The following is a 24,963-nucleotide window of genomic DNA, read 5'->3' on the forward strand; positions in this document are numbered from 1 at the left end:
CAATGAACATCGGGAGGCTTCAATGTTCTTATGGCACATCATACAGTCATACAGAGATATTTTATGGATGAATAGTTTGAAAAATTGAAAAGAAGTACAAGCTTACCTGGCTGGAAGGAAATCCCACAAATTGAGGAAAAGCACACCATGTGTATCCTCCGCAAGAGCAATGCCAGTTATATGCACATTAGTTCCTGACAAAAGAACAATAAAAAACAGTTAAGTCTAGATGAAGGAGAAGCCGAGGTCAAATGTAAAATCAATCCCAGGCTAGGCAATTAACCGCTAAGTCTAGATGGAAGAGAAAGAAACCTAAGGACGAACACCCTATATGGAGGAGCTCAGCAAACGGAGGAGGTAAAGCGGGAGTAACGCATCTCCTCTCCTAGCAATAACAGCTGAAGGGAAACGGTAGAGTTATCTCGCCATAATTCCGCCGCCACCGGCTACAAACCATTACCAGAGTAACGGAAGCGGGGAAGGAACGATCGAGCTTCGCCTTCATTCCACGGCCGCTGGGCGCGTTTGCTTCGCACCGGAGCAGACAGCCCTAAGCTGGGCTGGGATCGGGAGTTCGGATGGAGATAGAGAACATACAATATCAAATGGGCCTTCGAAGCACGAGAGGGCATCCAACTTGGTTTTGGGAGTAGCGGCCCTTTAAATGTTGGGCCAGCCGGAAAGAAGTGGCCTGCTGCGGTGAATGTCACCTGGTGCCTGATTTCGAGGACAGAGCGATCTGGACCATTAAATGATCAAATCGGACGGCTTAGAAGCCTAAATCATTTTGGTTGCTCCTAGCTAGATACGTTTTACTATTTCTTAATTTGTCACACTTTATAGTCTTTATTGCAAATTTGTCCTATAACCACCACATGTGAGTTACATATGATATGACAAATATGCAAAGTGCAGATAATGTGTGGCTAATGTGCAGAGTGTGTACCTCAACTGTTCGACCCAACCTGTATTTACCAGATCGGTATGGCGTTTGATGATGAGTACAATTTTTTTTTAGGGAAAGTGATGAGTACAGTTGGAATGAAGAGACCAAGATTTTTTCTAGGCAAGTTTCTCAGCCGGGGAATGAACCGACCAAGATTTTTTCTAGGCAAGTTTGAGGACAGTAGTTTCGGGCTCTTCGCATGAACGCCTGTTACGGCTTAGAAGATCATCAAAGAGGCACGTTGCCTGTTCAAAAAAAAAAAAAAGAGGCACGTTGGAGATGGACCGTCTTTATTTCTGGCGACAAGATAGACTTGGCCCTTCGTGAACTGTATTCTCTCTCGGATCCCTTTTGGGCTCACTTTCCTGGGCCTAATAGTAAAGTCTAACACAAATCTAGTTCCTGTCTTCGACTCCTAAAATGTTCCTGCTCTTCTTCGAAGAGGAACTTGTTCAGGAAAAAAATTGCACGATTAAGTTACTGTGCAAATTTAATGAATGATGTGTATCTTCCGGTCTCCCAATCCTGGCGTCAAGACTGAGAAGTCGACTACAATTTCGCTTCCTCATCCACTGACCCGTATGCACGCATCAACCTAACGATTCCAGCCAATAAGAACAGAAGTAGCATCACATTATTCGCACACGGACCCGTCTGCAAAGCAGAGAAGAAATGAGGCCGGCCATGCGATTCAACCTATAAGGTCTCGTTTGATTTTTTATAAATTAAATTGAAATTATTCAGAATTTAGATTTTATGAAAAAAATTATACACAAGTTGCTTGATTAATAGAAGCATGTCTATAAAAACTTTTTTTTTGCGAAACACAGTTCAAACAAAGACGCTCACACATATGCGCACACACTCACCCCTATGAACGCACCCACGCACACCCTACCCCTATGAGCACCCCCAAGAGACGGCGTCGAAGAACTGATTCGGCGGGTCTTGAGATTGACGAAGTCACTGCGAGACCGCCTGTTGTCGACGGGAACGTCGTCTCCCACTGAAGAATATTCCGCCTTTATGAGACACCAAAGTGTTAAATCTAGGATTTGAACTCTGGTGGGTTGGGTGCTAATATCCTCCTAACCATCCAAGCACATGTTGGTTCTCAACTAATCTTATACTCCCTACTTTCGGTTTTAATCGACGAGAGTATTAAATAGGAACGGGGAAGTATCAATCTTACAGTATAAATTATGGGGCAAAATCTTAATGTAAATTTTTCCAAGTGTTCAGTTTATTTTTCAATTTTTACTGTAGTTGTAAATCACCCCGTCTTTTCCTTTCCCATTCTCCGTCCAGCTGTATCCCACCACGCCCTACCCAAACGTTGACCCGGGAGAAAGCAACGTCCGCCCATCCATCCAACCATCATCGTCAGGAATCCAATGCCCAAACAAACCAAAAAAAAAAAAGAGAGAAGAAATATTCGAAGCGTACAACCGAAGGAAAGGATACGGTGGGCCCCACCAGCACTCCGGTCCCACCCGTGCAGCCCGCGCCGAGTCGCTTCCCGTGCCCCGGTCCCAACCTTACCCGCATCTTCCCCATCCGCTGACACGGAGGGCCCCGCATAGAACCGGCCCCACCGCTTGCCTGATGTAGCAAACGAAAAGGCCACGGCGAGTTTTCCATTTATTTTAAATCCGCAGAAAAAATGGTGGGCGGAGTTAAATATACGAAGGCGAGGCGACCCACCGCACGCGCTTGACGACTCCACTCTCCCCCACCCCCGCCCCGAACCAAACCGGAGCGCCGCCGCCGCCGCCGCCGCACCATGTCGTCCGGGGGGATCGCGCGCGGCCGCCTCGCCGAGGAGCGCAAGGCCTGGCGGAAGAACCACCCCCACGTGAGTCTCGATCTCGTCCTCCCCTATCGCAGATGTCGCGCCGCCGACGGCTGATCTGTTTCCCTTTTCTCGTCGTCGCAGGGCTTCGTCGCCAAGCCCGAGACGGTGGCCGACGGCACCGTGAACCTCATGGTCTGGCACTGCACCATCCCCGGCAAGCAAGGGGTAAGCAAGTCTCACCCGCCCCACGCCGATCGATTGCTTGATTGATTGGTTGATAGTCTCGGAATCCCCAGGGAACCCCCACCTACTGCTCCGCTCCCTTTATTCTAGATCGGCGCCGCTCGAGTCATCAGATCTTGTTCGGCCGATTGAGATTAGGTCCTGCCTCCCCGTGCGTCTGTACCCGTCAGGCCTCCCAAACTGGGATTCTACATTGATTTTACTTAAATAAATAAGCTGTCACTTTTTACCCAGATTAGGGCTTATCATTAGTTCGTCTGACACTTCGGCGTGCATAGTGCTGTGGCCTGGGTTTTGCTATGGTTTGTTCACGCTTTCACCATGGCGTATTATGCCTTCTCCTAGTGGAGTAGGGTTGACATGTGCCAAGTAGTATCTAGCTGCCACTGGTTTATGCTTTTGAAAGGACTGTTATTGCAGCAGCTACTAAACGGCATGGCTGAGCGGGAAAGGGTAATGTTAAATGATGATTCACTAGGGCTTTAATTGATTGCAGGCAGAAGTTCAGTTGTTAGGGATTTCTGCAGGCTCTGTAATCGACTCGGCCAAGTACTAATTAGGTCCTAGTAAAGCAGTGCTAGCAAAACTGGCGCAACTGCGCCGTGTCGTTTCACTGCCGACAGCATAGATGCCCTGCCAACTTGTTTCCAGTCCTACATGCCCATGGTTTGTTGATGATTTAGGTTGTTTGCCCCCATGCTGGGTGGCATTAGTTGTTTACAGCTAAAGCTGGGGTTATGTTCTCGAATTGCTGGACATGCTCAAGCTTCTCATAACTCGTAATTTTGTTTCTTCTCTGTTCACCTCGAACTGTACACACTCTCTTAAGTACACTGTGCATGTAACCCTAAGCCCCACCTACTAGTCCATTCACTCTATTCTTGTTTGAGATTAGGGAGTGGCGTGGTACGTTTATTTAGCTCTGACACCTTCGAATGAGGTTGTCCTAATTTATTTTACTCTATCGAACTAGTTCCACTGTGTTACATTGTTTCCCTAATTAGGGTTTATTAGTTCGTTTGATCCTTCAGTACGTAGTGCCATGGCCTGTGAGGTGTTGATGTGCCACTTACAAAGGACTAGTAGGAAGCTTTATTAGATATAATCCCAAGTTATACAAGCTTACTATACAAAGACTGTCAGTCCTTTTGAAGCGACACAAACCTACTCGGTTCTAGAGTTCTAGCTAGCTGTTTGTTGCATTCTTACCCGTTATGCTCGACCAACTTTACAGCTAGTGGTCAACTTCAGATTTGCTTCTACTACTGTTTCTTGCCAACATGTAGCTATCTATAACCTGGACTAGAAACTTCATGCAAGTTGTACTAGCATACCTACTCCCGCTGGCATGCATGTATAGCTACTTGACGAGATTGCTTCTAACAGGAAAGAGCATTAAGTAAACGAATATAACTGTGTGTGAAGCACATCTCTTTAAAAAGAGAGGGAGCCTTGGGAGAGCTAGTAGCTAGCTCCAACATTACCATGACAAAAATGCCCATTTTAGTGCTAGTGTCACTGTTGACATCTACTTAGCATCTGGATACTACTGCTTTATACATAAACTTGTACACGGTTAGGTTATATGCTTCCAAAGGTGTTGTTAATTGCAGTAACCGCTGTATACCATGGTTGCAGTGGACATGTGAAATGATCAAGGAAAGGTTTACTAGGAGTTAACTATATTGTGTGCAACCCTATTTGGTAGGAAATTTCTGGATGCTCTATCATTAACTTGGCCAAGTCACTAAGGCCCTAATAAAGTTGTGTTAGCATATTAGCAATGGTTCAGAATCTACAACCTTGAGTTCCTTCCAGGTTATTCCATTCTCTGGTAGCAACTGTTCTGTCTTAAGCTAATTTGAGGTGTCTACCGTCAACTACGAATATAAATGAGCCAGAGTACTTTGAAACATGTCCATGATTTGGTGTGGCATACTAATATCATGTAGAAAATGATCTAAATCTTTTCCGTTGTCATTTAGGTCGTTTGAGTTCGGTAACGATAGTGTCTTAGTGATTTGGTTCAGGTTATGTTCTTGAATTCTTTCAGATATCAGCCTTGTGGTCATTCAGAATTTGTTGCTTCTCTGTTTACGTACAGAGTTGTAGACTGTTTGTAAATGCATGGTGTGGCTATAATGGTTTCCATCTTCTGTTTTGCAGACTGATTGGGAAGGAGGATACTTCCCTCTTACCCTTCATTTCAGTGAGGATTACCCTAGCAAACCTCCCAAGTGCAAGTTCCCAGCAAACTTCTTCCACCCGAATGTTTATCCTTCAGGAACAGTCTGCCTTTCAATCCTTAATGAGGACAGCGTAAGCTTGCCAACCATTTGTTAGCTATTATTTGTGTAATGTCAGAATTGATACCATTGTTTACAGTCCGATTTAATCCTTTCAGGGTTGGAGACCAGCTATTACTGTGAAGCAGATTCTTGTTGGAATTCAGGACTTGCTTGATCAGCCAAACCCTGCTGACCCTGCTCAGACAGATGGTTATCACCTTTTTATCCAGGTTAGTCAAGAGTGACCACAGTCAGGGTCCAGCTAATGCTTACTGGTGTCTAACTAAGCCTCCAAAATCATGTCAGATATAGTTCTGTAGTAACACCATTTTGGTATGCAGGATCCAGCTGAATACAAGAGGCGTGTTCGGGTGCAGGCCAAGCAGTTCCCTCCGTTGGTGTGAGAGCATTCAGCATTGGCTGCTTACTGATCCATGCTGCACATCCGCCTAGTTCTTGCTAGATCTTAAATGAATGCCTCTGCAAATATGGAATTAGATCAAGTATAACCCAGAAAAGGGTGCTAGATCTCTGAGAAGTATTTACCTTCATTGTGGGACCAATTGCGATTTAAGACCATCTTGGTTGTAATCGGAATTTCATAACTGTTCGAGTGCTTGTTTTGTGGGTTAATGTCAAACTTCGGTTTGTCCTGTTATCGGAGGAGGATTGTTCTGTGTGTCACTGCAGTTCTAAATGCTAAAGAACATATGTTTTGGATGCAGCATTTGCCATGTATCTATATATATGCTTGCCTCTCTTCTCTTCTGATATGTGGTGGATTGAATGTTGTGTTTTACTTAAACCTGTGTGTTGGTGTTGTCAACGAAGCATTTTACAATGATTCATAGTATTAGAAAAATGACGACTGAAGAATTGCTGTGGCATATGTTGAATCAAGCCTGCACTCCTTGCATATGCTGTGCTTTCATTCCTCTTTATCCAGAATATACATGCATTTCTGTTAATATATCTTCCTGTTATTGTATATATATACCCCTCCAAACAAAATAGTATGTCAGGCTGCGTGTTGCACCCAGATATGCTCCTGATTGTTGAAATGCATTTGAAATGCATTATATAATACTATTAAAAAATCCAGCAAAAAATGTAGTGTGCTTGTGAAGTCGTTTCACGAAAAACAGATGTTTGTGTCATGTAAAAAGGACAAAATTTGGTGCTAGAAAAAGCTCCTCGTGAGAAATCTCTTTGTCTTCATCTTTTTTATGCATGACAAAAAAATCAATTTTTTTTGTGAAACTTGGCATGTGCACTTGTCAGTAGTACGCATGAAATTTTATTCAGAATATTTGGACATTTAAAAATATTTATTTTGGTAGCAGGAGCATATGTACATAAGATCAAAGGTGCATCTTTGTGTATGATGGTGTTTATATCTGAAATTATACATCTGTGGCAACATCATTACTTTTAGGCCACAAAAGAGGATATCACAGGTTATGTAATTGTTTTGATCCTATGATCCATCTATGGCAACATCATTACTTTTAGGCCACAAAATAAAACGAAATTTTATTTAGAAATACTTTCTGGCCTATATAAAAATGGAGAATTCTAGCAGTTGTAGTACTACTTAATCGACGGTGTGGATCTCATCTCCTGCCGTGCTGCTGCCGCTACCCACCAACACCGAGCAAAGCAGAATAGGGCAGGTCATTGTCTCGGCGGCGGCGGCGCGAAGGCAAAAATCGGAAGGATTAGGGTTTAAGCCATGGCGGCCGAGGACCAGACCACGCGAGCCCCAGCCAACCCCGAGAAGACCAAGAAGCGGAAGAAGCCCAAGAAGGACAAGTGGGGCCAGCCCATCGCCGCCGCGGCCGACGAGCCGGCGGCGCAGCAGGTGCACGAGACACCGGAGGAGCCTGTCGCCGAGGCGGAGGGGGCCGGGGAGCGCTCGGAGAGCTATGAGTGCGGCAAGGTGGTGGCGAGCGGCATGCCGTACACGACCACCGAGGAGGAGATCCGGGGGCTCTTCGACAAGTTCGGCCCCATCCGCTCGCTCCAGCTCTCCCGCTTCCCCGACTCCGGCAACTTCCGCGGCCTCGCCTTCGTCACCTTCGAGGTCAACACTGAACTTGTATACTGCTTTTATATCTGTCATATTGAATTGTTGATGCCTGTGGCAATGATTTTAGAGTTCATACTAGGCACATCAGGATTTGCTCTAACTTGCCCCCCACCCGGAGGTTTACGAACGAACTAACAATGGCCGGCCATTTGCAAATTGCAACAGTTCGCGTTTTTTTTTCTTTTGCCTGAATCAACTACATGGCAGGACGACATATATGAACTTGCACTGCACTTAGCATTTAGCAACATAGTATTTGTACAGGTTGCCTGATTGTTCCAGGTTGTTGAATGAGCTATGTACATTATGTGTTAGCCTAGGCTTCCATCCTGATTTGTGATTTCAGCGTTGACTAGTTGAATTCCTTATGTTATGGAGTAAACATGCTATTGCTGCTCTCTCTGAAAACTACTGACAAAACTGAAGAAATATGGAAGCTGAAACTTATACTGGATAGCTTTAAGTTTGATTAGACAAGTCTGATATATCTTACTTCATTTCAGTCAGACGAGGTTGCCATGAAATCTCTAGAGCTGGATGGACACAAAATGTAAGTCCCTGCCGAGCATGTCTCTTCATTTATCTTAAAGTCGTGGCGGCATGCAGGCGAAGTCCCTTCTAACTGATACACGTGTGGCTTCTCCAGGGGCAACAGGTTTATGAGGGTTGAAAGATGCAGAATAACTGCTAGCTCGAAGAGGCAAAAGAAGTCGGAGCACCAATCTGATCCTGAGAAGCCCGATGGCTGCCTCTCGGCGTATGTTGGCAACCTCTCATGGAACATTACCGAGAAGGACCTGCGGGATTTCTTCAAATCATCAAGGATTGCATCGATAAGATTTGCTGTTGACAAGAGGACTGGAGATTCCCGCGGTTTCTGCCATGTCGATTTTGAGGACGATGAGTCGCTTGAGAAAGCTGTAGGGATGAATCAGTCTGAGCTGCGGGGAAGACCTGTGAAGATAGCGTATGCGATCATCAACAGGGCCTGAAGGCTAGCTGGTGCTCAGAATCCAGCATTATTGTGCCAGCGAGCTTCAGTCTTATGGTCCAGCCCCCTAGACTGTTTCCATAATGTTTCTATAGAACCTGGAGTTATGTCCGTGTCATTTTCACCAAATGCTTGTCAAATGTAATGCTTGTGTAACAAATGCTTATTGGAGACATGTTATCAATCTAGCAACCTTCTCTGCTCACTGCACTTCATTTCATGAAAGACTTGCTGATACATTCCTCTGTCCAGCACAGCTGCGACAACTTTGTGCAACTACTGAAATGCTTTACTAGTTCAAGTTGATGCTGAGGCGGTGGTATAACAGGTAGGAGAGCTGTGCAAATCTGTCTCTCGTATGTTTGTTAGAAACCTCAATCTGTAAATACTTTTGACATGTAATTGCTTGCAGGGAATGTTCGTTTTGATTAATTTTGACAGTGTTCCTCAGGCACACCTACACTCTCGTCTTCTGTGATCTTTTCGGTTCTTGGTAAGAGTGTCTCTGATGCTCTACTTAGACAGTACTACCTCGAATTATTCATGTCGGAGACATGCCGTGTCAACACGGATAATAGATTTGATTAGGGCTAGGGTGGTTACGCTGTCTTTATCAGATTGCCCGTTGCTGGTGGTCCTAGTGCAGGAAAGATAACTGGAGCACACTGGGGCGAGGTTCTGACTACTGTCCCTTCATTTCGGTCCTTTGCATCGTGAAGCTATTATGCATTAGTGTGGTGCACCCTTCATCAATCTAAAGGTACCGATGATTGTTAATTTAGGATCTATCAGAGATGACCATCTTACTTAAGCATCTTTCTGCTTCATTTGGTACTGGACTACTGGGGTGGATTATGGCACTCGCTTCGAGAGGGATTGCGATGGGGTTTAGTGAGATGTGAACCCCCGCACGAGACATATCGCTTTTCTTGAACATACTTGTACAAAGAGTGAAGTCTAATAGTACAACTTTCAGAAATGTATTGAAATAGTCAGATTCACCGAAGCCTCCTAATACCATCTTTGCAGTTGAGAATTGGGAGAGCCATCGAAGGCCAAATCAAAGAGTGAAGTCTAATAGTACAACCTGGCGTGATATGTTTGTCTCACCGAATATTGGCTAAATATGTTGTGTAAGAAACATTTGTGGGCTAAATCTTATCAATCTACCACAAAACTTCTATCCTCACTACCCTTGATTTTGTGGGAATATTTGCTGATGCATTTTTCTGTTTGGCTCGGTTGCGATGGGTGTGTGCAACTGCTGAACCGCTTTTCCAAATTTAAGTTGATGTTGAGGCATTGGTAACCTGCGGTAGACTTGTCTACCGTATGTTTTTTAAAATCATCTGTCTAAATATTTGGCATGTATGGAGTACTACTTGTATGTTCCTCGGACACGCCTGCTGCTACGATTTTTTTCTTGTTATTGTCACTGGTAATCTCTGATGCTCCACCTAGACAGTACCATCCCAACCTGTTAATGTAGGAGACATTGCCGTGTCAACACTGGTATAATACAGTAGATAGATTTAATTAGGGATAGGGTGGTTGCGCTGTCTTTATCAGATTCCTGGTTCCTGGTGGTCATAATGCACGAACTGAATTCACATTACTGTCGCTTAATTTCAGTGTTTTGGTGCAATGGTGCATGATGATTTACCCTTTGCTTGTAAAAGGTCCTGATTATTTAGCATCTCACTTAATCAAGCATCTTTAGGCCCCATCTGGCACCGTGCTGGGTTATGGTAATCTGCGGCAGAGGGATCGCGCTCGCGGTAGGAATTATTGTGATGCTAACCCTGCACAAGAGGTCTTGCTTTTCTTGAACGTATGTGTCCAAAGAGTAAAGACTAGTAGAAGTACTCCTTACTTTTTCATGGGACGAAGGGAGTACAGCATTTCAAAATGTATCGAGATCATCTGGTTCACCGAAGTGGCGAAGCACATCAATCTTTGCAGTGTATTTTTTTAAAAAAATTTGCAGTGTAAAATTGGGAGAAGCACCGAATGGCAAATCGAAGCGGGAAGGTTGGCGCTTGTTCCAAATGCCGAAGGAAGTACGGCCGGCCGGAGGATGGATAGCCAGACACAGACAGCAGATGCGATCGCAAGTGAGGCTTATGTACGTCCTCTCTGAACTGAAGCTGTAGTCAGCTTGCCGGCGCCCTCGGGAAATAAACTACTCCTGCGATCCCAATTCCGATCATTGCTGATGTGCTATGCAACTATGTGAGGGTAAACGAAACATGCCATCCCATCGACAGCACGACTATCGTCAGATGGCCGCAAGGTTACGCGTGCATTCACTTCAGTACCGATCGAGTCCTGGCAAACGCACGTGGGCAGCTAGCGAGACGATCACTGCACTCTTTGTTTCTGCCCGGCAGCGCGGGGCCTAGCTAGGTTGTTTTTGTTTCATCCATGCTTCTGGTAGACATGATTTCTACTTACATTAGCTAACAATGTCGAGATTTACGCTACAACGACGACGACGACGATGGAAAATTGGACGTACGGACACGCTGTGTTTCCGTCAAGTTGTCGAGGCAGATCTAGATCTCCTTATAATTACCACCAGTTCACCTTCACCACACGCACCCAAGCAATTAAGTGCGACGTTGGATCGCGGTGGATGGACATGCCCCGTTGCCACGCCATGTTGGTCAGTCGTCAGATCTTGCGCACGCTAGCTTCTGCGAATCGGATGGATGATTCCTCATGATCTGCTGGCTCGTGCTAGTTTTGGCATCCACCGATCTAGATCGGGAGAGAACCGTGTAGCGCAATCTACCCGAACATGGGACGAACATCCTCCTGCGTGGAAGAACATGGGCGCCGAACATGCGTGGAATCCTTGATTACCGCTAGAACTTCACCGTCGTGAACAATGTAGCATCAGATCGACATCGCCAAACTAGCAAAACCAACTCATGTCATCGGAGCCGAGCGGAAACTTTTTCCGCAAACGAAATGGAAATATAGAAACGGGAACACAAATGCTTTGGTTTGAAGCGAAAACAGAAAGGGAACAATATTTTTTTTGCTGGCGGAACAGATACAAAAACTTAATTTTCATTTCCGATCAGATGGAATTCCTCTCTTAGCATAGGCGAACCCAGAAGAATTTTAAAGCCCGGGCAAACAGGCTTAATGTGCTTATTTTTCGTTAAATACATATGAAATATGGGCAAAATTAGGCTTGCCGGCCGGCCGGAAGCCTGGGCGGCTGCCCGGGCAAGAGGGGTGGTAGATCCGCCTATGTCTCTTAGGATTAATTTGATGTGCACGGCTCAATCCAATATACCCATTACGTAATCTCGTCGAGCGAAGCTTTCAAAACGGCTCGTCCCAGATAACTAGCGGTCATGCAATTATTCGTGCATTTGAGGAGGCTTCCACGGTTCGACGTTTTCCGCATTACCTGGTGAATCGAGAACCACGCTAGAATTATGAAACAAGTTTCTTTGTTTGCTCGAACACTTAATATCATTTTTTTTACATGGTTCGAGGGTTTTCTTGGTTTCGGCAAACATCCGCGCTGCCCCACATTGTGCTGTATTCGTATATTTTTTCATCATATTTGCTTTTATCTTTGTTTTTATGATTTCTTTATTTATTTTAATTTTGAATAAAGTTACAGTAGTGTGAAAACAAATGTGTCATCACTTTCCGCTCTGTTTTTATCCCTTAGTTTTGGCGGAAACTTCCAAAAGAAAGACGTCATAAGCAATGTGGCATGCACCGAGATCGATCGGTGTCGCCAAACTAGCAAAACGAAGTAGGATCACCGGCTGACGCCGATCGAGCGGCCGGCCGGATAAGCGTCGGCCATCGTCCACGTCCCCGGAGCACGGTTTTTGCGTCGTCGCCGGCGGCAGCAAGCGGTGCACATCACAGACGCCGCACGCACGCACGGCACGCGGCCAACGCTAGTCCAGCCCGGACTCGTGATTACCCGGGGTCCACCCCAACCATCCCTTGGAAAATAACATCTGCATCTCGATCGATCGATCGATCGACCGAGGTCCTTCCTTGCAAGCTGGCTGCTGCCTGGCCGGTAATGGTCAGTACTCGATGCACATCTGAATCGGATTCATAACAAACACAGTGGCGATCAATAATCGAATTGTGTATCGGATTAGTAGCAATGGCCTGCAGTCCACTCATACCTTCACAAGATAACACACACACACACACAAGAAGAGCGTCCGATTTGCCATTTTCGAACGCACCAGAGCGTCCATGTAGCAAGCCTTTTCGGAACCAAACAATGCCTTCTGTTGGAGTGCCACTTGGCTTCGAAAACCGGAGCGGTTCGTAGTCCATCCATGTGCTTCCGAACAAAAAAGAAAAAGAAAGTTTTTGTCCGATCCAGAAAAGAACAAGATAAACTGTTTATTTTGTTAGGCTTCGGAACAAGATCTCCGCGTGGCCCACGGCGCAGCGGGAGGGCATAAATACGGAGCAACCCCAACAGGCATCCAACAGAAAGTAATAAATCCGAGTAAACAAAAAAAAGTAATCGTAGCGTGGGAAGGAGGAGAGAGAAAGCGCGCGAGCGAGCGAGAGAGAAAGAAACAGCATCTCAATCGCGAGCGGCGCAAGAACCCATATCACACATCCCGATCCCCAATTCGCCCGCCCGCCCGCCATGGAGCACCACCAGCACCCGCCGTCGCCGTCGGCGGCGGACCCCAACGCGAAGCCGCCCACGCCGTCATCCACCCAGGCCGCGCGCCTCCCCTCGGGGGCGCAGGCCTCCTGGCCGCCCTCCTCCCCGTCCGGCGCCCCAACGCGCGCGGCCGCGTCCTCCGCCTCCTCCGCGCCGTCCACGCCCGCCTCCCGCACCGTCTACAGCGACCGCTTCATCCCCAGCCGCGCCGGATCCAACCTCGCGCTCTTCGACCTCCCGCCCGCCGGCGCCGGCGGATCCGCCGCCGCGTCGCCCTACTGCACGCTCCTCCGCGCAGCGCTCTTCGGGCCCGACACGCCCGACCGCCTCGCCTCCTCCGCCGCCGCCTCCTCCCCCTCCTCCCCCTCCGCGGGCTACCCGGCAAGCGGCAACATATTCAGGTTCAAGGCCGAGGTGCCGCGGAACGCCAAGCGGGCGCTCTTCGCCGGCGGGAGCGAAGATGACGACCTACGCTTCCCCGGCATCTTCACCGCCAAGGGCGCCGGACCCAGGAAGATCCCGAGGTCGCCCTACAAGGTTGGTTTAGTCTCCTTCCGATCCCATGGCTTCTCGATTTTTGACCATCCGGCACTTCTCTGGGCGCGAAAGATTCCATCTTTCCTCTCCATTTGCTCTGTTCCAAGATCCTCTGCTATTACTGTCATTCATAAAGGAACAAGATTTCGGAGGCTGTATACCGGCATTCTAACGGGAACCGTTCTGCTGCTGCTTCTAGGTGCTCGATGCGCCCGCGTTGCAGGACGACTTCTACCTCAACCTAGTGGACTGGTCTTCGCACAACGTCCTCGCCGTCGGATTGGGGAATTGCGTCTACTTGTGGAATGCCTGCAGCAGCAAGGTGTGTAACCATTGTCATCCTTCACCAGATTTCTCTTCTGGGAATATAAGAGTGATGTACTAAACAAGCCCATCACGAAGCAGGTTACCAAGCTCTGCGATTTGGGGGCGGAGGACACGGTTTGTTCCGTGGGCTGGGCGCAGCGCGGCACTCACCTTGCCGTAGGGACTAACCAAGGCAAAGTTCAGGTTACGTCTTGCTCCCATCTGGAATGATTACATGATTTGCTCACGGTCCATAAAATTTAGGCTTACATTTCAACCCCAAATTTCGCCCAAAACAACTCTAGAAACAGTCTTTCGCCCGCTTTCTAAATATAGCAAAATGGCCGAACCGAGACAAACAATACAGTAGTACATTGAGTTGTGTGAATTTCGGAAATTCGCCGCAATACTACCACAACACCCCAGTAGCCAGCAGGCCCTGCATTGCGGTACTTTCATTAGTTAGTAGATGATGCTATTTCCTCTTTATTGTACTAACGCCTTTTAGAATAAATCAACCTGGCCATAGGGACTAACCAAGGCAAAGTCCAGGTTAGGTCTTGCTCGCATCTGAAATGATTATGACTTGCTCACGGTCCATCAAATTTAGGATTAGATCTCAACCGTTAATTTTACACGAAGCAACTCAATTACCAAATAATTCAGTGGTACATTGAGCTGTGAGAATTCAGGAAATTCTCGCAATACTACCACAGCTTACCAGTAGCCAGCAGGCCCTGCATTGCTGTACTTTCATTGGTTACTGATGATAGTATTTCCTTTTGACTGTACTATCGCCTTTTAGAAAAAATCATTCAGATACCACAGTCAAAAAAATCGCCTTTTAGAAAAAATCATGAATATACACCAAGTCTTACCATTCAGATACCATTGTATGCCGGTTATAATTGAGTTATGTGCAAAACCTGAATTACTGTAAGCGCCACATTGAAATATGTTGAAGTAAATTTGGTCCCGTTTAGCTCATATCTCAGTTGGTAAAATTGACCAATCCTGTTGGCGTTAGTTATTGGTAGAACAATTTTACGTTCCAATGGTGTTCTGTAACTCTGAGTCTCGTCTTATGCAGATATGGGATGCATCACGATGTAAGAGAATGCGAACCATGGAAAGCCATCGCATGCGAGTTGGTGCTCTTGCATGGAACTCTTCATTGCTTTCTTCTGGCAGTCGCGGCAAAAACATCCTTCACCATGATCTCCGTGCTCCAGACGACTACATTAGCAAACTTACTGGGCACAAATCTGAGGTAATATTTTCTTAACTATTCATATATTATGGCATCTTATGTTGACCATTACAATCTTTTATCTGTTTGTCCAATGTTTGAATTATTCTATTAGTGCTCTATTTTTGCAATTTCTAATATGGCTTAATTTATAAATTTCTGAACTTCTCAGGTTTGTGGGCTCAAGTGGTCGTATGATAACCGTCAGCTTGCTTCTGGTGGCAATGACAACAGAGTAAGATGCATGTCCATATGTTTCGTCGCAATGAACTGTGTGGCACTTCGATTTCAAGATGTTGTTTTCTTCTGCTCATACCTTTTGTTTTCTGTCCCAGCTTTTTGTTTGGAACCAACATTCAACACAACCTGTGCTGAAGTATACTGAGCACACAGCAGCTGTGAAAGCTATTGCTTGGTCACCTCATCTAAATGGCCTTCTTGCATCTGGTGGGGGAACTGCAGATAGATGCATACGTTTTTGGAATACGACCACAAATACGCACTTGAGTTCCATGGACACAGGAAGTCAGGTAATTCGCTTGCTATCTATCCTCTCAACAGTTTACATGCAGCCCTTGTTTTTTCTTCTTCTGAATTTAAGTTGGGTCTGTACTTCGATATTCAAATATCATGATCTGGATACTTTTGGAACCTTTGGACTTTATTCGTACAGATGCATTTGTTTCCTACAAATATAATCAGAGAAGATCTAGGGTATGTGTTTGGATTGTGGCCAAAGTGTGCCCTACCAATTTTTTAGTCATGACTAAAAGGTTGGCTCCTGTTTGGATGGTTGCCAAATTTGTGGCATGCCAATGCTCCACTACCAACTCGTTCATTTTTCGAAGCCAATGTTGGCCAACTTGTGGGCAAGGAAAGGCTTAACCAAACTTTTGGCTAGACAAAATCTTGGGTAAAAATCAAACACACTCCTAGACTGGCTGGCCTCTGCATACTTGGACATATATAAAAAAAGTATGTGCCATGAACTCTTTTGGAAAATAATGTGGGCAATACAATATCTCCATAAGTGTCGAGAAATTTGATGCTTCAATTGTTCACGTTTGAGACTGTCAGATATTATGTGTTTTGAAGACTTGTGGATGTGGTAGAACTAAACATGCTGCTTTTTTACATGTTCTCATGATGCTAAATGTCTTAACAGGTCTGTAATCTTGTGTGGTCCAAGAATGTTAATGAGCTTGTTAGCACACACGGATACTCTCAGAATCAGATAATTGTGTGGCGGTATCCAACAATGTCAAAGGTATGCCCCAAGTTTATTGTGTAGCTTAGTTATTCCATACTTTTTCTGTTTTGTACTAATTGAGGCCAATTCTCTCCCAATTTGCAGCTTGCCACATTGACAGGCCATACATTCAGAGTATTATATTTAGCCATTTCCCCTGATGGACAGGTGAAATTCTCTCTTTGAACCATACGGACTTGACTTTTTTTTTTTTTTTGCTTCTGTTTGGGGTTCCTGGTGTAATTTCTTCTCACTGTTTTTTCAATCTCGATGTGAACAGACTATTGTTACCGGTGCTGGTGATGAGACGCTGCGGTTTTGGAACGTGTTTCCGTCTCCCAAGTCCCAGGTACTTGCTTATTCTTGAAATGTGTGTTTGATATCTATATAATTACACCTCAGGAGGCATTATTCTAATCTTCTTGCCCCACACTTATGTTACAGAGTGCTGACAGCTTAAGTAGCATCGGAGGCACATCATTTGTTAGGAGCTACATCCGGTGACCCGAGGAAAATGCAGTTTTGCCAAGCTTGTAAGATTATCACATCGAGTGTTGATGATCACCAGCACCATTTCGTTCCACTTGTAGCACCTGTCCCTGCCTCCTCCGGATCGTCAGCCATCAGAGGCCAGCGCCATTTTAGAGATAGCACAGCACAGGATGATTGGCTGGCTTGCGCGGGATTCGGCTGAAACTGTACATAGTTATTCAGGGGCGGCGACGTCGCCGGATTGAAAGATGGCAGATGTTGATGCACAAGAAACATGGACCATCCAAACTGTTGCATTGCCTAGATCACCACGACCTCTTGTTTACGTTCCAATTGGAACTGTCCGACGATCAAATTGTTTCTAACATTGACTGACGCTTGAAGCCCTTTTATTTTATTCATTCTGTTTTCTTGTTAGGACAAATTCATCATGTTGTTTTAGAAATTGAGAAATTCAGAACTGAACCTTACTGGTCAGGTTGGCAAGGCCTGTGAATTCAGAATTGTGCCATCTCTTTTGCTGCCAGATGGGCAGGTGGTGAAAATCCACATGTTTATCAACTGATTTTCTGGCAGCATCTATATACTGTTTGCAATCACTGTTCTGCCCGTGATGTGAGTATGTGACACTGATTAATTGGTTCTGGCTGGACGTCGCGATCGGACAGTACAGGATAGCCCTCTCGAAAGGGCAATGAAAAGATGTGGTTATCTGGTTAGCCGCTAGGTCCCCGTGAACACTCGTATCTGCTGTGAGATTGGTTAGCACAGTTGGGTGGTACTTGCAAGTTGCAGCACCGTGCACAGCTAGAGGAAATATTCCATCGCCATTGTTAAGAAAGATGCTGCCGGATTGGGCCATGCAAGCATGTTTTAATCACCAACAGCTTCTCTCTTCAGTTTGTTATAGCTATTACCTATTACACTCCTATCATCTTTGTTGAACTGTCCAAGAACTTCTTTAGAGGGATCGAGTTAATTTTCACATGGTCTCTCTCTGTAGGACATGGAATGGAACAGGTAGGTTTACCAATCATGTGTCCAAATGTATGATAGAAACTATGTTCCTTTTCCTCATCCTTATCAACTCTTCCCCTCTTGTCGTAGACCAGAGTGACCCTTCATGGAAGATGTGTGGCCTCCTCGAAAGATGCGAACCAACTAACTAAACCAGCCATGGCTCCATAGCCATGAAACATGGTTTTCCGCAAACAGTGGCAAGAACCAACGTATCACCGAACTAAACAAAGCTAGTTGCATAATTATTTTAAGCTGTGAGGCACGCACAAGCTACTCCACCATAGATCGGTTACCCCTTTTCTTTTGGTTCCCAAATTAATGGAGATGACATCGGTTACAATAATTGATCTTCGTCCCATCTTTCGACGAGATCTTCCTTCCATCGTCAATGGTGGTATTGGAAGATTAAACTTCTTTTGGTATGGTTCTTCGGATCTGTCTTCGCCGAATCAATCTAGGATCTTTTCTCATGGTTTCCGCGAGAATGTTTGTCCTCACAATATTTGTCCTGGTTGTACGTCCTCGACAATGGCGATTCATATTCTCGGCTCCCTGGTGATGTCGAATAGGATGTTCGGCTGCTTTTCCCTGACATACTGGTGTTGATACTCTTGCCAATAATGATTGACTATTTTTTTGAAATAATGATTGACTATTTCAATGGGTGCACGTGCACGTAACCTTAACATTGCGGTTAAAATTAAAATTATGGGAAAACCTTTTTTGGTATTTTCTGTGGTTTAGTATCTATCTTCGGCTACCTACAGGAAAGTACAAGATTGTGTCATGGAAGAAGAAAGAGTTTGAAGATCTCGAATATTTGTTGGTTTTTTCAGACTTTATTTTGTAATAGTTGAAATTCGCTCGTGTATCTTTACCATGTACTATTTGTTACTATAAATATATATGGTATTGATTGTAAAAAAACAAAGCTAGTTGCAAGCAATGCAACTGCCGTTACGGGACAATTATAAGATTTCTTTAGGGATAGGGACAATTATAAGATATTTTTTAGCAACTCACACACCTCTATTCAAGAAATAGCAACAGTGTTTATAGACATGTTAAACCACTTGGTGGCGCTAAGAGGCATACATGGCGTCCCATTGGTAGCGTAGAATCTCGCCAACCTATGAGCTTCTTCTTTCGTCTCCTTCTTTCATGGCTAAAAAAAGTATCACCTCCCTGTCCCGATCTCTCCCTTATTTCATGTAACACATTTCTATTAACACGAAATAAGGCTCTGTTGGCATGATCTTCTCTCGTTGTCGGGTCTTTAGGTGTTGTGTGGTGGCTTCGGATTTTTGATGTATAATTTTTTGTCAGACCTTTGTTGAATAATATAATAAAGAACTCTCTATGCATCAGTCGATGCAGAGGCTAGGGCTCTATCTCCATTTCGAAAAAAATTAACACCGAGATACTTGCCCTGCAAACCTTTGATCACTTCAAGGTAATCTGTGGTCACCTGAATCGGTCTGATATTTAAGACAGGAAGAACATAACGCAGCTGATTTTCTATGGGCCCTAGCGTTATAGGGCCAACTATCAAGCTGTGTTGAAGCCCAGCAAGGAAGGAGAAGATGATGAAGAATGGAAATTGGTGGATAATGGCTGTAGGTGGACCAGCCAAGCGATTGAAGTCGGGACCCTTCTCTCTCTGACTCTCTATCTCACGCACCAACCAAATTATTTTCTGCCTACACCATTTTGGGTGTCGTCGACGCATATACTTTCGACACCCGGTGGATACGTCCCCACACAACATGCTACATTACATAAACCAAAGGACCTGTAAATCTGGCATTGCTTCAGATGGCAGCCGCCTAAACTAAACACTAATGAGCTCTTTGAAAATGTTCCATGCCTTATAGATGTGTCATATTGTCGCAGCCGAGTATGCGACTATATTGCATGCTTATTTCCGGCCGATAATGTAGTACTACCTCGGTTCCGATTCAATCGACCCTAGACACCATCTACGCCTACGGCATGCTTGCGTCGCCACCACTCCGCGTCGATTAAATCGGAATGGGGGGAGTAGTGGAGTACTATGTAGGTTTGCAGAGTCCACACTCCACCAGATGGTGTGATTTGTCATTTGTCAAAGCAAGATGTTGCAGAGATCACCATTTTCAACTGGACTATGATCGTTTATTCGGTGAAGGAACCTGAAGCAAGTAACTCTGCAGTACAGCTAGCACATCAAACAGTTGCCCTACCACTACCAGACGGAGGTCGATCGGCGTACGCCGCCGCGGCCTCCCACTTTTCATTTCGTTTTGCTTTTCACTTTGATGCAGTCTGCTTTCGGAAAGCTTGAGGTCCTACCAGCCGTAGGCAATGTCCATTTCCAGAGCATGGTGGTATCCCTTGAAAAGAAGCCAATGATGTGAATAACTGAATGTGATGCTCCTTTTGTTTTCCAAGCTTGCACTCACACTTGAGCTGCGTGCCGATATGCTTTGTTCCTGCTTGCTTTCTGATTATTTTTTAAATGTGGCGCGTACGTGTGGAGGCGTACACACTGACTAATTCGATGTGGCGCCTGTGCAGGCTAGTTGTGTCAATTATATGTGCCCCTGGTGGTTGCATTTGCAGTAGTCTTGTTTCAGAATGGCTTAAGCGGAGTGGGAGTCTTGGTGAAGTGCTGCACTTCTCAACTGTTATTTATATGACGTGTTGATACCAACTTGGGCTAGCTAGCTGTTGGTATACTGAAATGGACGTGCATATAAAATGCCAGTCTAACATAGCTCATCTGTTATATAAAACATCTTCAAGGAGAACTAGTTTCGCAGAGCCTGAAGAAGTATACAATGTCAGTCTAACATAACAAGCAGGTTGTCTGGGCGCTGAAATCACGCGGGGTGAACACAAAGGAGCGGTGTTTTCCATTTCGTAATTTTAGGAAGCAGGTTCTGAATTCTGGCATGGATCAGACCCGAATTGACAATCCACTCAAAAGCCTATGCTAGTAAGTGCCAACTTGTGGTCAGTCGAGACGACCCGTGAGGAAGATCTCTCGTGCCTTGTTGCCTGCCCCTGCCCGACACTAATCTACACTTGCAATTTGGTGCAGGATCTCGTCGACGGACTCATGATGATAAACAAAGCCATGATTCCGAAATATATATGATTGGCATGACTGACTGCTAATCCAACAAGCGGTGCGCCGGTGCCCCATCTTGGTTGCTCGTCTATCATGCGGAAGATCTTCAACCAGAACTAGTTCTTGCAGACTTGCAGTGCCTGATAGTCATTGTATAACAACATAACAAGGGAGAAGACCAATTCGGTTCACGGGTGCATATGAACTCGTTGCTGATAATCTACACAAAAGCTATGAGTAGTGTAATTGGCAACTGCTGCCTGCTGGTTTATGAAGATGACCGGAGGAAGATCTTACTAGCTTGCCTTCGCCTGCCCGACACTTAATAATCTACAGCCACAAATTCAGAGCAGGATTTCGTCGACGCGTCGATGGTGATAAACAAAGCCATGATTATCGACATGACAAGCATCGTTTGTTCCGGGATATATATGATTGGTACCGCTGACTGCTTTTGTAACCAGCAACGCCGCACCGGCTAAGCCGTGTACACATCTCTTCTTTTTCTTTCTCGACCGTACGGCCTTGCGCGCGTTGTACGTGGACGACGACGCGTGTATATATACGCGAAGGATTCGGTTTGCTGGATGGACAGGGAATGCATGACTGACACAGCTGTTCTTCGCCTGGCTATATGCCGTAATTATGCACTCACGACATCGAAGATAATGTTGATCAGCGTCTCCCGATCTTTGGGAGATGGATGCAGCTAGCTGGTAAGAGAGGGAGGTATAGGGGCATCAGCATGCCACCTCACGTGATCGATCGAGTAATGGCGACACTTGGCTAGGTCTGGGGCCTGGCCCCCGGACGGGAGGGAGCTGGCCGGCGGCGGCGATCGAGCGAGCGAATGGCCGTGCGGCAGCACCGACAGATGAGCTAGACAGGGTAGGGCGCACCGCACGGGTGGCTGTGGTGTGTGGGGGCTGGCGCGGCGTCGCTGTCGTCGGAACTCCACGAGTGGATTTCATAGTCGATACTCGATACACCTCGTAACCACCGTGCCGCGCCCGCCCGGATACCTCGCGATTGTTGACTGGACCAGCCAGCAGCCACTATACCTTGCGAGCTATCTGCTCACCTGCCCGCCCGGCCATACCAACCGCCGGCCCGGCGGCTGAGCGGCCACCACCGCCGCCGTGGGGCCGCCATGCCCCTGTACCTGCTCGCCCGCCGGGCCGGCTACGTGCCGCGCGCCCCGTACCAGCCGGGCGAATATTTCGATCGTTATTTGTACTCCGCGGAGTACTTGCCGGCCCGGCGGACGTCGAGTCGGATTAGCTCTTCTCCTGTCACGTACTCCTACACTACACTAGCCAGTACTACGGTGGTACTGCACTTACCCATCTCTCTCGTCAGTCGTGTACAGTCGCGCAAGGACGGCGGTACGTACTAGTGCTTTGAAACGCCGAGACAGACATGGACTGCTTTCGTTCGTTGGAAGGACCCTTCATATGTAGCTTGACCTCTCATAACGATGATGTGCCTTCCAGACTTTCAGTAGATTAGATTGGTCAAGCAAGGCTTGAGCAGTCGGACAGAACCCTAGTAATACGACGTGTTCTCATGCAGTCAATCGGCTGCTACCAAGGCGCTCCTCTGCTGCTACCAAGATGCTTGTAAGATTATTACTGGAGCTGAAATCGGCCAGCTTACACGGCCGACCTCTGAAAAGTATAGTCCAGTTCTGCTAAGGCTCAGCACGTCCGTCAGGATAATTAAGGCCTACGGTCTCCGGAGGCGTTCCGTTGCTCCGTCTCAATTACGTTATTCTCTTACCCCATGTCGGACTAAAATCTCTACTCTACACACCCGTGCTGTGGGATCACACTCTCAATTCCCCCTATAATTCAGTAAATTGGACATACTTGTTCCGCAGCATCACACTAGCAGAGGAATCAACGAGCGCAGTCGTGAGGAGGAAGGAAAGTTCTAATCTCCGGTAACTGGTCGCCAAGATTGACGCGGGAAAGAGCAGCGCTAACATATAGTACGTAGTAACTAGGTATAGTTCCACGTCAATTTAATCTGATAGGAGTAGTACAAATCATCGATGCCACGCTCAGTTTTTTTTTTTTTTTTTTTTTTTTTTGAATATGACATGCTCAGGCAGGTGGCCTGCCTAGGTTTATCACTGTCGACGTTGGCTTCTGCTTGGGCCTTCACTGCATGCCAATGCGCTTCACGTATCCGTTGCCTTTGGTCAGTCTCCACTCCTCCTCTTCTCATTGATCGCTCTCGTCACGTGCCCAAAGCTGGTGCGTGGGGGAACGCATTGACAATGGCGTAGACTGACTCTCAGATTTTGCATGTTGAACTGGAAGCCTGATGAACATTTTTCAGTTAACTGTAGCTACTACCGGCAACCGTTAGATAGGTTTCACTTGAGCGTCTTATGACTAGTTTTGTTAATAATCATGAGCTCGTTGAGTGTGTTAAACGAGTTGTATCTAGAAGGAGGTTAGGATTGTACATGATCGGGTCTTGTACTCCACGTTTGTTTAGAGATAGAATTGTAGAGATAGATTTGTCATGTTTGTTGAGATGTAATCTGTTGTAATCTGTACGCCTCCTAAGGCTACTATATAAAGCAAACCCACGGCATCCAGTTGGATACGCCGAACCAATCTTCCTCTATAGTTTGATATGGTATCAGAGCCTACTTCTTCCACCATGTCGAGCTCTTCCTCCTTCGTCCCCAGCTCTGTTCCGCAAGCCGGCGTTGTAACGGAGAAGCTGTGCGGGGACAACTTCCCGCTCTGGAGGGCACAGGTGATGCCGCCCCTGCGGGAGCGCCAGCTGGTCGGCTTCCTGGATGGAAAGGTGCCACAGCCGGCCGAGACTCATGAGATTGAGTCCACCAACGCCAAAGGTGAGAAGGAAAAACAGTTGGTTCCTAACCCTGCGTATGCTCGCTTGGATCGCTCGGGACCGGCGGGTCCTCGGCTTCCTGATATCCTCTCTGTCATGAGGGGTGCTCACACGAGTTTCCGCCACGGAGACCACGGCGGACGTGTGGGCAGCGGCCGACGGCCATGTACTCGTCGCAGTCTCGTGCCCAAGTCATGCAGATCCGCATGCAGCTTGCGAGCACGCAAAAGCGTGAGATGCGTGTCGCTGAATATGTGGCACGGATGAGAGGACTCGGCGACGCCATGAGCTCCGCCGGGAAGAAGATGGAAGATGATGACCTGGCGGCATACATCTTGGCTGGCCTGGACTCTGAGTGGAATCCACTCGTGACGGCCATGACCACTAGGACCGACACGGTCTCCCTCTCCGAGCTCTACGCTCATCTGCTGAACTTCGAGATCCGCCTCGACATCCAGAACGGCGGGCCTCCTGGAGCTGCTGCGGGCTCCTTCAACTATGGTGGCGGTCCTCCAGTAGGCGGCGGTGGTGGTGGCTCCATGTCCACCGTCAATCTGGCCTCCCGAGGTGGAGGGCGCAACGGCTATCGCGGCGGCCGCGTGGCGGCCGAGGACGCGGCGACGGTGGCCGCGGTGGTGGCAATGGTGGCGGCAACTACAACAACAATGCACGCCCCAACAGCCAGCAGTCGTTCGACGCCAACGGCAACCCCCGCCCGCAGTGTCAAATCTGCGGCAAGTATGGGCATCCTGCACTCAAGTGTTGGAAGCGCTTCAACAAGGACTACAACGGCGACAAGAAGCTAGCGGGTTCATCTTCGCACGCCTACGGAGTCGACACCAATTGGTACCTTGATACAGGTGCCTCTGATCATGTCACGGGTGAGCTAGACAAGCTCACCACTCGCGACAGTTATCATGGCCATGAACAGATCCACACTGCAAGTGGAGCAGGTATGGATATCAGTCATATTGGTCATGCAATTATTTCTACTCCTTGTGAAAAACAACTCCATCTAAACAATGTTCTCCATTCTCCCCACGCCACAAAGAGTCTTGTTTCATCCCATAAAGTAGCATGTGATAACAATACCTTTCTTG

General features: G+C 46.7%; 3 protein-coding genes and 1 non-coding gene across 4 annotated transcripts; all 4 read left to right on the forward strand.

The window, feature by feature from the left end:
- Positions 1–2,711: 2,711 nt before the first annotated feature.
- Positions 2,712–6,040, forward strand: LOC124701265 (SUMO-conjugating enzyme SCE1-like). Its single transcript, XM_047233312.1, has 5 exons — positions 2,712–2,801; positions 2,883–2,966; positions 5,151–5,303; positions 5,389–5,502; positions 5,614–6,040. Exons 1-5 carry the CDS (start codon positions 2,730–2,732, stop codon positions 5,674–5,676), a joined length of 486 nt encoding a protein of 161 aa, XP_047089268.1. The 5' UTR covers positions 2,712–2,729; the 3' UTR covers positions 5,677–6,040.
- A 920-nt stretch (positions 6,041–6,960) lies between these two features.
- LOC124695051 (phragmoplastin interacting protein 1-like) lies at positions 6,961–8,557 on the forward strand. Its single transcript, XM_047227946.1, has 3 exons — positions 6,961–7,355; positions 7,865–7,911; positions 8,008–8,557. The coding sequence occupies exons 1-3, from the start codon at positions 7,005–7,007 to the stop codon at positions 8,351–8,353; spliced, it is 744 nt and encodes a 247-aa protein (XP_047083902.1). The 5' UTR covers positions 6,961–7,004; the 3' UTR covers positions 8,354–8,557.
- A 4,449-nt stretch (positions 8,558–13,006) lies between these two features.
- Positions 13,007–17,460, forward strand: LOC124701266 (protein FIZZY-RELATED 2-like). The gene is made up of 10 exons (XM_047233313.1): positions 13,007–13,564; positions 13,764–13,886; positions 13,970–14,074; positions 14,961–15,140; positions 15,292–15,354; positions 15,455–15,649; positions 16,285–16,386; positions 16,474–16,536; positions 16,649–16,717; positions 16,813–17,460. The coding sequence occupies exons 1-10, from the start codon at positions 13,007–13,009 to the stop codon at positions 16,870–16,872; spliced, it is 1,518 nt and encodes a 505-aa protein (XP_047089269.1). The 3' UTR covers positions 16,873–17,460.
- A 6,705-nt stretch (positions 17,461–24,165) lies between these two features.
- On the forward strand, positions 24,166–24,304 carry LOC124704948. The gene has a single exon (XR_007003807.1). It is a non-coding gene; the product is annotated as a small nucleolar RNA Z247 (small nucleolar RNA).
- The last annotated feature ends 659 nt before the right edge of the window (positions 24,305–24,963 follow it).

This window comes from Lolium rigidum, chromosome 3 (assembly GCF_022539505.1).
Source record: "Lolium rigidum isolate FL_2022 chromosome 3, APGP_CSIRO_Lrig_0.1, whole genome shotgun sequence".
Lineage (NCBI taxonomy): Eukaryota > Viridiplantae > Streptophyta > Magnoliopsida > Poales > Poaceae > Lolium > Lolium rigidum.

Excerpts from the sequence above, each read along its gene's own strand:
- LOC124695051 (XM_047227946.1), top strand. The coding sequence starts at position 7,005 with ATGGCGGCCGAGGACCAGACCACGCGAGCCCCAGCCAACCCCGAGAAG. Across the intron at positions 7,356-7,864 it reads TCGCCTTCGTCACCTTCGAG|TCAGACGAGGTTGCCATGAA; the intron begins GTCAACACTGAA and ends ACTTCATTTCAG. Across the intron at positions 7,912-8,007 it reads GAGCTGGATGGACACAAAAT|GGGCAACAGGTTTATGAGGG; the intron begins GTAAGTCCCTGC and ends TGGCTTCTCCAG.
- LOC124701266 (XM_047233313.1), top strand. The coding sequence starts at position 13,007 with ATGGAGCACCACCAGCACCCGCCGTCGCCGTCGGCGGCGGACCCCAAC. Across the intron at positions 15,141-15,291 it reads TTACTGGGCACAAATCTGAG|GTTTGTGGGCTCAAGTGGTC; the intron begins GTAATATTTTCT and ends TGAACTTCTCAG. Across the intron at positions 15,355-15,454 it reads CTGGTGGCAATGACAACAGA|CTTTTTGTTTGGAACCAACA; the intron begins GTAAGATGCATG and ends TTTCTGTCCCAG.
- LOC124701265 (XM_047233312.1), top strand. The coding sequence starts at position 2,730 with ATGTCGTCCGGGGGGATCGCGCGCGGCCGCCTCGCCGAGGAGCGCAAG. Across the intron at positions 2,802-2,882 it reads GGCGGAAGAACCACCCCCAC|GGCTTCGTCGCCAAGCCCGA; the intron begins GTGAGTCTCGAT and ends TCGTCGTCGCAG. Across the intron at positions 5,304-5,388 it reads CAATCCTTAATGAGGACAGC|GGTTGGAGACCAGCTATTAC; the intron begins GTAAGCTTGCCA and ends TAATCCTTTCAG.